Genomic DNA, 13,022 nt, shown 5'->3' on the forward strand with positions numbered 1-13,022 from the left:
TTGACCCTTGTACAGTGTGCAGATTAGGGAAACTGACCCTTGTGCAGTAAAAAAAATCTGCATATAACTTGACTCCAAAAACTTTACTAGTGGCCTATTCTGTTGACCAGAATAACATGAATAGTTGATTAACTCCTCTTTGTTATAGGTGTTACATACTGTGTTCTTACTGTAAGGTAGACTACAAAAAAGAATATGTTACTAAGAAAATCATAAAGCAGAGAAGATACATTTATAGTACTGTACTGTTACCTCTGCAGTTCAAACCTGTTTTGTTTAAGGGTAAACTGGATTAGGAATTCTTTACATAAATGAAGTTTTTAAGTAAGATTTTGTAGTGAGTTTGGAAATTATGTTTGGCAAGAACTTTGAACTCTAATCCCTTTGGAATTTGGGAAGAATGCACTCAAAAACCATAATTTGACCAGGCTGGTGATTGGTTCATGTTGGTTTCTGAATGGCTATTACTCTTTTTCATCCTGTCCATAATTTATTCTTTTCTGATAAATGAGATGTAATTTTTTCAAATTTTTTTACCTCTCTCACACTTGTCTTTTGTCTAAAGATAGTTTTTTAATTTTTATGTATTTATTTATAAAGAGATTTTATCTATTTTTTTGAGAGAGCGCATGAGTGGTAGAAGGGTGGAAGGAAAAACAGACTTCCTAAAGGGCATGGAACCCAATGCAGGGAGGGCCCTGGGGTCACAAACTGAGCCAAAGGCAGACACTTAATGTCCTGAGCCACCCAGGTGCCCCAAAGATAGTGTTTTATTTTTATTTATTTTATTTTATTTTACTTCTTATTAACATTATTATTATTATTTGTTTCAGGGGTACAGGTCTGTGATTCATCAGTCTTAAACAGTTCACAGCACTCACCATAGCACATACCCTCCCTAGTGTCCGTCCATCACCCAGTCACCCCATCCCACCCACCACCCCCCACCGCAGCAACCCTCAGTTTGTTTCCCGAGATTAAGTGTCTCTTATGGTTTGTCTCCCTCTCTAGTTTCGTTTTGTTTCATTTTTTTTGTTTTCCCGTGATCCTCTGCCTCATTTTTCAAATTCCACGTATCAGTGAGATCATGATAGTTGTCTTTTTCTGATTGACTTATTTCAGTTAGCATAATACTTTCTAGTTCTAGTTCCATCCATGTTGCAAATAGCAAAATTTCATTTTTGATGGCTACATAGTATTCCTGTGTGTGTATTATGTGTATACACACTTCACATTTTCTTTATCCATTCATCTGTGTGTGGACATCTAGGCTCTTTCCATAGTTTGGCTATTGAGGACATTGCTGGTATAAACATTCGGGTGCATGTGCCCGAATAATTTGTATCTTTGGGGTAAATACCCAGTAGTGCGATTGCTGGGTTGTAGGGTAGCTCTATTTTCAACTTTTAGAGGAACCTCCATACTGTTTTCCAGAGTGGCCTGCACCAGCTTGCGTTTCCACCAACAGTGTAGAAGGGTTCCCCTTTCTCAGTACCCTAGCTAACATCAGTCATTTCTTGATTTGTTAATTTTAGTCATTCTGACTGGTGTAAGGTAGAATCTCACTGTGGTTTTGATTTGTTATTTCCCTGATGCCCAGCAATGTTGAGCACTTTCTCATGTGTCTGTTGGCCATTTGGATGTCGACTTTGCAGAAATGTTTGTTCATGTCTTCTGTACATTTCTTGATTGGATTGTTTGTTCTTTGAGTGTTGAGTTTGATAAGTTCTTTATAGATTCTGGATACTAGCCCTTTATCTGATATGTCACTTACAAATAAAAAGTTTTTTTTTTTTTTTTTAATATTATTTGACAGAGAGAGACACAGTGAGAGAGGGAACACAAGCAGGTGGAGTGGGAGAGGGAGAAACAGGCCTCCTGCCAAGCAGAGAGCCCGATGCGGGGCTTGATCCCAGAACTTTGAGACCATGACCCAAGCCAAAGGCAGACGCTCAATGACTGAGCCACCCAGGCACCCCAAAAGATAGTGTTTTAAATAATTAACTATTTACATTTACATATTTACATTTTGTAGATAGTGTAAATAATAAATTTATCCCAGGTATTTATTTAAATGACTCTAACATTTTTGAATCCTTTACAATCCTGTTTTTTAATTCTGACTTCCATGTTTTCATGTTTAAGTTTGGTGCCAGTATTTTTTTTTTAAATTCTATTTATTTGACAGAGAGAGAGAGATCACATGTAGGCAGAGAGGCAGGCAGAGAGAGAGAGGGGGGAAGCAGGCTCCCTGCTGAGCAGAGAGCCCGATGCGGGGCTCAATCCCAGGATCCTGGGATCATGACCTGAGCGGAAGGCAGAGGCTTTAACCTACTGAGCCACCCAGGTGCCCCTGAAAGCATGTTTTTTTCTCACATTATGACATTGTAATATATAGTCTCACTTCGTGGTATTTCTGATTGTGGTATTTAAAAAAGTTTTACAGAGCTTGTAGGTGGTTTCAGTCTGTTACTCATTTTCATATCAGTTAATAAAATTCAGTTACTTCCATTTGGCTGTGCAAGTACTCATATAATAGAAAATATAAGAAAATAGAAGGTTTAATAGTGATGATGTGCTGATTGTGGGGTTATGGGAGGTGTGTGTGTGTGTGTGTTTACATAAAGTGCAGTAGTAGTAAGTATATTTATGCTGTGGTGCAGCCAGTGTTCTGAACTTTTTCATTTTGCCAAATAGATACTCTGCCCATTAAACAACAACTCCCCAATTTCTCTCTTTCCCTCCCCCTAACCCTTGGCACCCACCGTTACTTCTGTCTCTGTGGATTTGACTACTCATATAATACTTACTTTAAGTAGTATAATACTTACTGTAACTAGATATTATAAGTAATCATCCCAGATTATTTATATCATTAGAAAACTAATAAAAAACCAAAGCACTCTTGAAAACATGACCCATTTAGAAGTTTAAGATAGTCTGTATACGTGTTTGTTAATAATGATTTCTTGTTATTTTAGACCTCTCAAGCTGGATCAAAAGACAAAAAGATGGACCAACCACCTCAAGCCAAGAAGGCAAAAGTGAAGACCAGTACTGTGGACCTGCCAATTGAGAATCAGCTATTGTGGCAGATAGACAGGGAGATGCTCAACTTGTACATTGAAAATGAGGTGGTTATTTCAGTTCTCTTAGAGCAAGAAGCTAACAGATTAATGTGGCCATAGCAATCAAATGCTTTGTCTAGTGACCTTTTATGTATTTTTAATTGTTCGGAGTTTAAGGCAGTAATTTTAGATTTTTGGATACTTCAAGGGCAAATTCCATGTGATACCGACTCTTTTATGGTTTTATGTGTCTATAGCTAGAGGCTCTCTTAAGAGATCTTTTTTTTTTTTTTTAAGATTTTATTTATTTATCAGAGAGAGGGCGAGAGAGCAAGCACAGGCAGACAGAATGACAGGCAGAGGCAGAGGGAGAAGCAGGCTCCCTGTTGAGCAAGGAGCCCGATGCGGGACTCTATCCCAGGTCGCCGGGATCATGACCTGAGCCGAAGACAGCTGCTCAACCAACTGAGCCACCCAGGCGTCCCAAGATCTTTGACATGTCTTTGGTATAGGGGTGGTATCATTCATGTTGAAGTTTGTGTGTGTGCTTGTTCACTTGAGAGCTTGGGATGTTTGAGGTGGTGGGTCATGGATGTTGATCAGTAGGAGAAATTAAAGCATTAGTGGTAGTGCTGTTTCGTGTATTCTCTTCCTTATTGCTAGTCAGTGTTGAACTCTTGGTACTATGAGTAGTGCAAGGTTTGCCAACCTGGTGCACGAATTACTGAATTGTTGTCTCTGAAGTTTTTCTGTCATGTATTCCTTGGATCTTAGATTTGTTTTACAGAACTGTAACATTTATACTATGAATCATTTGATTTTGTTGGTATTGTATAGTAATCCTACAGCAGAGTATACAACCTTGTGACATGGAGCTGATACTAATAGTTTCTTAAAGTTCTTGTTAAGTTCTTCTTGTTTTTGCTTTTGAATTTCTAAATCTTGATATTTCTATTACTCTTTTTCTAAGATACTCACAGAGCTCACCATTGATCTTCATCATTTATTGGGGACTAATGCTTCCACTTTTCCTTTCTTGGATTATTTGCAGAACTAAAAGGATTTGGGGAAGAAGGAATCTCCACTTTTATAATTACAGTACTTAGTACTTAGGAGGATATTGTCTCAGTTGTCTGAGTATCTCATTTATACTGTTCTCAGGGTAAGATGATCATGCAGGATAAACTGGAGAAGGAGAGGAATGATGCCAAGAATGCAGTGGAAGAATATGTGTACGAGATGAGAGACAAGCTTAGTGGGGAATACGAGAAGTTTGTGAGTGAAGATGTAAGTATGTGCCTACCTACTTGGTGTCTTCTGGGAGCAGCCTTAAATGTGGTAGGCACATTTGTTGACATCTGTAGGTAGACAGTCAAATGATTAAAAATGTTTTTTTTTGGGGGAAAAGTTTTATATATATATATATATTTTTTAAATTTGACAGAGACAGCAAGAGGGGGAACACAAGCAGGGGGAGTAGAAGAGGGAGAAGCAGGCTTCCCCCTGAGTAGAGAGCCCAGGACCCTGGGATCATGACCTGAGCCAAAGGCAGATGCTTAACAGTGGAGCCACCCAGAGGCTCCAAGTTTTATATTTCTTATAATGCATTGTTTCCCAAAGTCTTGTCTTCATATGTCACTTTTTTCTTTTTCTTTTTTTGTAATGCATCACTTTTTGATACATTTGCATGCCATTATTTACCTGGTGTTTTTCCTTAAGTCAGCCCACCCTTCTCTCATGTTTTTGTATTTTAATTCACTTAAAAAAATTGAGGTATAATTGACAACGTAACATTACTTTCAGGAGTACAATATAATGATATTTGTATATATTATGAAATGATCATACAAGTCTAGTTTAACATCTGTCACTATACACAGTTTAAAAACTTATTTTCTCTTGTTTGTTTATTTTAAATGAAAGATTTTTATTTATTTAATTGACAGAGATCACAAGTAGGCAGAGAGGCAGGCAGAGAGAGAGAGGAAGGGAAACAAATTCCCTGCTGAGCGGAGAGCCTGATGTGTGGCTCCATCCCAGGACCCTGGGATCATGACCTGAGCCGAAGGCAGAGGCTTAACCCACTGAGCCACCCAAGCGCCCCTTTATTCTTGTTTATTATTAGCAGCTTTCAAATAGCCAATACAGTGTTTTATATAGGGCACATTTTTAAGAAGATTTTATTTATTTATTAAGATTTTATTTATTTGATAGAGATCACAAGTATGCAGAGGCAGGCAGAGAGAGAGGGGGAAGCAGGCTCCCTGCTGAGCAGAGTGCCCTATGTGGGGCTCGATCCCAGGACTCTGAGATTATGACCTGAGCTGAGGGCAGAGGCTTTAACCCACTGAACCACTGCCTGGGTGGTTTATTTTTTATAGCTTACGTTATTATTATTTTTTTTTTAAAGAAGATTTTATTTATTTGAGAGAAAGCGCAAGAGAGCATGAGCACGAGTGGGCAGGGAGAGGAAGAAGCAGATGCTTAACTGACTGAGCCACTCAGGCCCCCCAGCTTACACATTTTTAAATGCAGTTTTTATTTCTGAAATTTTCAAATAACCATATTAATCCAAAATTTTAAACCTATCCCCTGCAGCAGAGAATAATAAAACCATCTGTAGTTATCAAGCAAAACGACATTGCCATTCTTGTCTGTGTCCCTTGTCTGTCCCCTCCCCTCACATCCCCTCTCTCACCCTGTATTTTAAAGCAAACTCAGATACTGCAGTCTTTGCCTGTGACTTCACTGGTCATTCAGCTGATTTTTGACTGACCCGACATAATATTTTCTTCATATTTAGGATCGTAACAGTTTTACCTTGAAACTAGAAGATACTGAAAATTGGTTATATGAAGATGGAGAAGACCAGCCAAAGCAAGTTTATGTCGATAAATTAGCGGAATTAAAAGTAAGTACTTCTTGGGGGTGCCTGGCTGGCTTGGTTGGTGGAGTTATGTGACTCTTGATATTACATTCGTGAATTCAAGCCTGATGTTGGGCCTAGAGCTTAATTAAATAAAGCAGGAGGATGGAGAGCATTTCCTTCTGTATTTTCTTTTTTTTCCTTTAAAAAAGTGCGTCTTGAAAGCAGAAGTGTTCTGAAACTCAAACCCATGCTGTAATTTCAAAGAATTCATCTCAAAATTGGGAGGAATTCTCATATCAAGTAATGAAGACAGGCTGAAAGTGATGGAAGAACTATACCCTTTATCACATATGGTCATTTTCTTATTTTTAGAACCTTATAGTAACAAAATTATTTTTCTGAAAGTTCAGTTTGGATTTAAAATGTTTTTCTGACGGAGATTGCATTCTTGGTGTGGCATTTGAGACTAGAAAGATGTGACTTGTCCTAAAGGCACCTGTAGTGCAGTTGAGGCGGGGTTGTTTATATAGTTTTGATTTTCGTTAAAGTGACTGGTTTTGTATTTAAGGAATCTGATCATTAACCATTAGGGTTAAAAGTACAAAAAAATGAGGGTGCTGAAATAGCTCAGTTGGGAGAGTGTTAAGCTTCAGATCTAAAGGTCCCTGGTTCGTTCCTGGTACATGGAATGTTTTAGTGCACGTCCACCGTCATGGCTTTCCTCTGAGTTAGGGGCTATAAATGAATGAAGTGATTGTGTTTTAATAAAACTTAATTAAAAAAAAAATACAGGGGTGCCTGGGTGGCTCAGTGGGTTAAAGCCTCTGCCTTCAGCTCAGGTCATGGTCTCAGGGTCCTAGGATTTGGCCCCGCATCGGGCTCTCTGCTCGGTGAGGAGCCTGCTTCCCCTTCTCTCTCTGCCTGCCTCTCTGCCTACTTGTGATCTCTCTCTGTCAAAATAAATAAATAAAATTAAAAAAAAAATACAAAAAATGATATAAGGTTGAGGCCTTTGTTGGCAAAAGGATGCAAATGTGCAAGAAGTTTTCACATTTCTGTGGATTACTTTGTCAAATTGGCCACTTTGATGAACCTCTGAAATGGAATTGTTCAAGGATGGTGCCTGCAGTCTTCTTGTCATTACGGAAGGATAAGAAGAGCTTCCAGTGCCATGTCTCTGAAGAAGTCTTTTGCTTTACTTTTTTTTCTTTAAAAGATATATTTATTTTTGTCAGAGAGAGAGAGATCACAAGTAGGCAGAGAGGCAGGCAGAGAGAGAGAGAGAGAGAGAGAGGAGGAAGCAGGCTCCCTGCTGAGCAGAGAGCCCGACGAGGGACTCCATCTCAGGACCCTGAGATCATGACCTGAGCCGAAGGCAGCAGCTTAACCCACTGAGCCACCCAGGCGTCCTGCTTTACTTTTTACTATAGGAGATGTCAAACACTTTCAAGTACAACAATAGCTTTAACGGCTGTCAGCTTATGGCCAGTTTTTGTTTCTTTTCTGTTCCCTCCCACTCCCATTTATTGAAGAAAGTCCCTCATGTTATATTTAATCTGAAAATATTTCAGTATATATTTAAAAGAAAATGTTGTAACCTTAAGCTATACTATTACCATGTTTAAGAAGGTGTCACCAGGGGCACCTGGGTGGCTTAGTCGGTTAAAGCCTCTGCCTTTGGCTCAGGTCATGGTCCCAGGGTCCTGGGATCGAGCCCTGCATCGGGCTCTCTGCTCAGCGGGTATCCTGCTTCCTCCTCTCTCTCTGCCTGCCTTTCTGCCTACTTGTGATCTCTGTCTGTCAAATAAATAAATAAAAATTAAAAAAAAAAAAAAAAAAGAAGAAGGTGTCCCCATGCATTCAGTTTTCATGTTCCAATTGTTTCATAAATTAGTTGTTAGTTTGACCATGAAAATCCCCATAAGGACCGTAAATTTTACTGCTTTGTCTCTTCATTCTGTGTAGTTCTTCCATCATTTCTGCCCCCTTATTCATTTATTTAAAAAAGTAGTTTAGATGTCCTAGGTCAGATTTTTACCTGGTCTGGATTTTGCTGATTTTCATTCTGTGCTATTTATTATTATCTAATTCATTTCTGTGCTATTTATCACCATCAGGTAAATTGATGGTTAGAATTAGAGGCTTCATTAGATTTCGTTTTCAAAAAAAATTTTTGGCAGGTATGGTTCTTACTAAGTACTATATATCACATCAGGAGGCACCTCATTTTGGGTTGTCTCCCTCTCTGTTTTGAGAACTAGGTCTCCGGTGACAAGTTGAAGTGGCTCCACATGGAGTGGTATAGAGGTATAGTCTCATATCTAGCCTTATGATAGATTACAGTGGGATGGGAAGAGATACTGGGTTTTTTACATGAAGGATATGGTGATGAAATGTACTTTAATCCATAGTAGATCTGAGTAATAGTAGAAACAATACTACTCTGATAATTGAAGCATTCTTTCTTATGTTAAGAATCTAGGTCAACCTATTAAGATGCGATTCCAGGAATCTGAAGAAAGACCAAAATTATTTGAAGAACTAGGGAAACAGATCCAACAGTATATGAAAGTAATCAGCTCTTTCAAAAACAAGGTACATTTTTTCTTTTCCTACTGTTATTTTGGTAAAGTTTTGAGGCATTTACATAGCAATCTTTTGCTTTTCTAAAATTGTCGTTTAATAATACTGTTTTTTGGGATGTTAGTGTAATGTGTAGAATATTTCATACAGTCTTACTAAGAACCCTGGGATATGCTACTCTCTTTAATAGGAGAATCTGGAAGTGAGCAATATTGTTCTCTTTCCTTTTCTTGCTGTGAAATGCTTCATCAGTGACTTAACCTGCTGTGTCCTGGTCTTTCTGAGAACCATTAGGCCGTATGGTTTGGTTTGTTATGCAGATGTAGAACTGTCTGAATAGAAAACAACTTAACAATTTTTTGAGCACTGTGTGATATACATTGCATAAATACATTATTTCATTAAATCCACAGAGTACCCTAATAGTAGGTAGGTGATCATGTCAGTAATAGTTACAGGTAACTTGTAACTTCTTTAAGCCTCACTGTCCTTAAGTAACACCAAAGATTAATCTTGAGAGGTGGGGTTTGGCCTGAGGTCTGACTCTACACATTTTGGGTTTCTAACCACTCCACTCTACTCCAGGTTCCTGATGGACAGTCATTGTAAGAAACTTAACGAGAGATTTATTGGTCTTTTTTTTTTTTTTTTTTTAAAGATTTTATTTATTTATTTGACAGAGAGATCACAAGTCGGCGGAGAGTCAGGCAGAGAGAGAGAGAAGCAGGCTCCCGCTGAGCAAAGAGCCCGATGCGGGGCTCGATCCCAGGACACTGAGATCATGACCTGAGCCGAAGGCAGCGGCTTAATCCACTGAGCCACCCAGGCGCCCCTATTGGTCTTATTTTTAAAAGAATTTTGTTTTCTAGAAGGTCTCTCTTAAAAAATTGTATTCAGAAGCCTCTTCCTTCGGCTCAGGTCATGAGCTCAGGGTCCTGGGATTGAGCCCCGCATCAGGCTCTCTGCTTAACAGGGAGCCTGCTTCCCCCCCCTCTCTCTGCCTGCCGCTCTACCTACTTGTGATCGCTCTGTCAAATAAATAAATATTTTTAAAAAATTGTATTCATTATTGTTTTGGTTCCTAACTAGCTTGCGTAAACCTCTGCTTTCACATCTTGTGGCCTGTAATGTCCTATTTGTGAAATTCCCTTTGTAAGTTGTATGTCAGGCATGTGCTTTTTATAACATTCAGTTCTTTTAATTGCTACCCTTATGTATGTTTTTGGCCCTTAAGTTGTATTTCCTGAGTGTTCTAAAAACTAGGGTTATGTTTTCTTAGTTGAATTTTTTTTGAAGGAATTCAGTGTCCATTTGGATGTTGAGGCTGAGTTTCCTTCATTTTTGGAAAGATTGTACCTTTTTGAAAGATGGCTAACAACTAGATATTTGGGTGGGGAGAGGATCATCCTTTGACACCTACCTGGTTGTCTCCTGGTTGCAGGAGGACCAGTATGACCATTTGGATGCTGCTGACATGGTGAAGGTGGAAAAAAGCACGAATGAGGCCATGGAGTGGATGAATAACAAACTGAATCTGCAGAACAAGCAGAGTCTGACCATGGATCCAGTTGTCAAGGCAAAAGAGATTGAAGCTAAAATTAAGGTAATTTATGGTTTTGGGGCACCTGGGTGGCTCAGTGGGTTAAGCCTCTGCCTTCGGCTCAGGTTGTGATCTCAGGGTCCTGGGATCGAGCCCTGCATCGGGCTCTCTGCTCGGCAGGGAGCCTGCTTCCTCCTCTCTCTCTCTGCCTGCCTCTCTGCCTGCTTGTAATCTCTGCCTGTCAAATAAATGAATAAAATCTTAAAAAAAAAAAGTAATTTATGGCTTTGAATATTTCATAGTCTTGTCAGCCTTGTTATTTAGAATTAACGGTCCTTAAAGTGACACTTAAGAGGGAACTTCATTAGTGCATCTTAGTTTTTGGCTTCTGGTTGGGAGGGGTAGAACTTGGGTTTAAGTTGATTGAGAATGTTATGTAAAATTTGTCATTTTTAAGAACCTACAGTTTCCTCTCCTCTGCATTCTAGGAGCTGATGAGTATCTGTAGCCCTATAATTTCAAAGCCCAAACCCAAAGTGGAACCTCCAAAAGAAGAGCAAAAAAATGCAGAGCAGAATGGACCAGTGGATGGACAAGGAGACAGCTCAGGCCCTCAGGCTGCTGAAGAGGGTACAGACACATCTGTGCCTTCGGATTCAGACAAGAAGCTTCCTGAAATGGACATTGATTGATTCCAACAATTGTTTATATTAAAACAGACTATTATAAAGCTTTAAGTTGTCAACTTTGTTCTAAATATCAACTAGAGCAATCAAGTACTGGAGATTTCTTAGTCAGTTTTTAGGGGATTTCGTGGGAGGGGATATAGGTAATGTATGGAGCATTTTGACTTCTAAATATGTTAGATACAGAAATTAAGTGCATTGTATCTTTTTCATAATGGTACTATTTAGAAGCCCAGTTAGTCTTACCGAGCTTCTGCTTCACTCCTTTTGTGTTTAATCATGCTTACACAAGGATAAGTTTGTTTTGGAAAGCTAAGCTATAATAAGCAAAGGCTCTAACTACCTGTCAAGCAGACTTTTCATTGTGACCTCTGTGGCAGGAACTCTAGAGATTGTGCTTCAAAAGTCTGATGTGGAGATTGCCATGAAGGCTCCCCTGCCTGGTGTGGGGATGGGGCTGGGGTCGCCTCTTTCCGAGGGCTAGAGCGTGGCATGGCCCGGATTAACTTAACATCCCAGAACATGAGGGGTGATTGCTGAGCTCCTTCACACTGCGCTGTTGCTCCACTTACATAGACTCTCACCCCTACCTCCCCCTCCACCAATGAAGGAGATCCTCTTAGAAATGCCATGTGCTGCTCTTGGGAAAATAGACCCCTTCACCTGCAGCAAGTTGATAACAGAGGATTTTGGACCTGGAAGCTCTTCTGAGATAGTATGTTCCTGGAAGTGTGTGCACAAATACCCCAAACATCAAGTCTGAATACTTTTTCGCTTTGGAAAGTTAGAATTGGATAGATGTACTTTTGGATATAGGTGTGGTAAATTGAGCGGAGGACCTGATTCTTGTTAACTATGGTGTAAAGATTTGTATCCTGGCCTGCTCATTCAGGTGAGAGAAGTTATGTGTAAATTTGAAGTATAGCTTGAAGTCCTAAGACAAGAGTTAAAAGTTCTTTTTAGCTCATTCACATTCATTTGTATGTTAAGTGTTAATACCTGCCATGAACCTGCCAATTTATGTGTTAAACAGCTGACAGAAAAAAAACCCAAACCCTAAGATACACTGGACTGTACTGGAGGAGTCTGAAATTAGTGTTAAAGTAGCACGGTGTCTGACTTGAGCAGCACCACATTCTTATTGTGTGGCTGGTGTCAGGTGCACCAGAGCATTCCCTGTGACTGCCCTTCATGGCCGTGTTGATAGGAGGGAAGCATTTTGGAAACTCCAAGGGAAGCCTGTATTAGAGGCCATAGCTGGTACCTGCCTTAGAAACTGTTAAAAGCTTTGTTGGTTACATTTTGGATCTTTGTAATAATTGTTATCTGTGTAACAGAGTACTTCTCTGTTAATTTTGGGCTGTGTTAGAAATAAGATCTTTGCCTACTTAGAACTAAGTTTCTGTCCATCTCTGCACTAAAAAATTTTGGAGTGTTACCAGGTTCTGAAGTGCTATAGAGAAGCACTCAGAGGAGGAAGGTGGAAGTGTACTTATGTTGGTGCGTGAGCTTGCACGGAAGCCTTGTAGCACCAGGACTTGTCCTTGTCCTTAGAGGCTCTATCCATTCTGTACCTGTCCTGCTTTGAGTTTCAGCTGGCCTGCAGTGAGGCCAGGAGCTACTTTGGTGTGCTGGCTGCAGGATTAAGCCAATTCTTATGCAAATGACTCAGTCCACAATGGCCATTTCTTCTAAGAAAACTTGTTGTGTGGGGGAGGGTGTGGGTGTTGGGATGGGGGTGAAATCGGAAGTTTAAAATTTAAACTAGAAATAAGATGGTGTGGTCTGCTTGGTCTCTGTTAGACCGGCTTTAAGACCAATTGGATTTACTTGGAGGCCAGGCCAGAGAGAGTGTGATAATTGACGACTGTTTGCAGTCAAGCATTTATCCAGGTTGCATTATCCAAATTGGTTTGTTCAAGCTCCAGGTCACATTCTTACACCAAGAGAAACTTTAAATAGACGAGTTTAGGAAAAATTAATAAAAGAAACCTGTCTTATACTCAGGAATGGTTTCCTTAATTTTCTAATGAAGTGTGTGTGTGTGTGTGTGTGTACGTGTGTACGTACGTGTGCACGTGCGCCTTCAATGAAAACTACAGAGGCAGGAGTCCTATTAAATAAACTCCTCTTGTTGGGGCCCCTGGGTGGCTCAGTCATTAAGCATCTGCCTTCAGCGTAGGTCATAGATTCTGGGATTGAGCCCCACATCGGGCTCCCTGCTCAGTGGGAAGCCTGCTTCTCCCACATCCCCTGCTGGTGTTTCTTCTCTTAGC

At 39.8% G+C, this 13,022-nt stretch overlaps 1 protein-coding gene across 1 annotated transcript in view; it reads left to right on the plus strand.

Annotated features, from left to right (window-relative positions):
• The window catches only part of HSPA4 (heat shock protein family A (Hsp70) member 4), a 53,267-nt gene extending 40,511 nt beyond the window's left edge, over positions 1 to 12,756 (plus strand). Inside the window, exons 14-19 of the mRNA XM_059417565.1 lie at positions 2,982 to 3,134; positions 4,230 to 4,355; positions 5,872 to 5,979; positions 8,413 to 8,532; positions 9,962 to 10,123; positions 10,549 to 12,756. Of these exons, the coding sequence (XP_059273548.1) occupies positions 2,982 to 3,134; positions 4,230 to 4,355; positions 5,872 to 5,979; positions 8,413 to 8,532; positions 9,962 to 10,123; positions 10,549 to 10,752 (873 nt within the window). The 3' untranslated portion in view covers positions 10,753 to 12,756. The remainder of the gene's footprint in view (positions 1 to 2,981; positions 3,135 to 4,229; positions 4,356 to 5,871; positions 5,980 to 8,412; positions 8,533 to 9,961; positions 10,124 to 10,548) is intronic.
• The last annotated feature ends 266 nt before the right edge of the window (positions 12,757 to 13,022 follow it).

The sequence above is a fragment of the Mustela nigripes genome, chromosome 12 (assembly GCF_022355385.1).
Source record: "Mustela nigripes isolate SB6536 chromosome 12, MUSNIG.SB6536, whole genome shotgun sequence".
Taxonomy (NCBI): Eukaryota; Metazoa; Chordata; class Mammalia; order Carnivora; family Mustelidae; genus Mustela; species Mustela nigripes.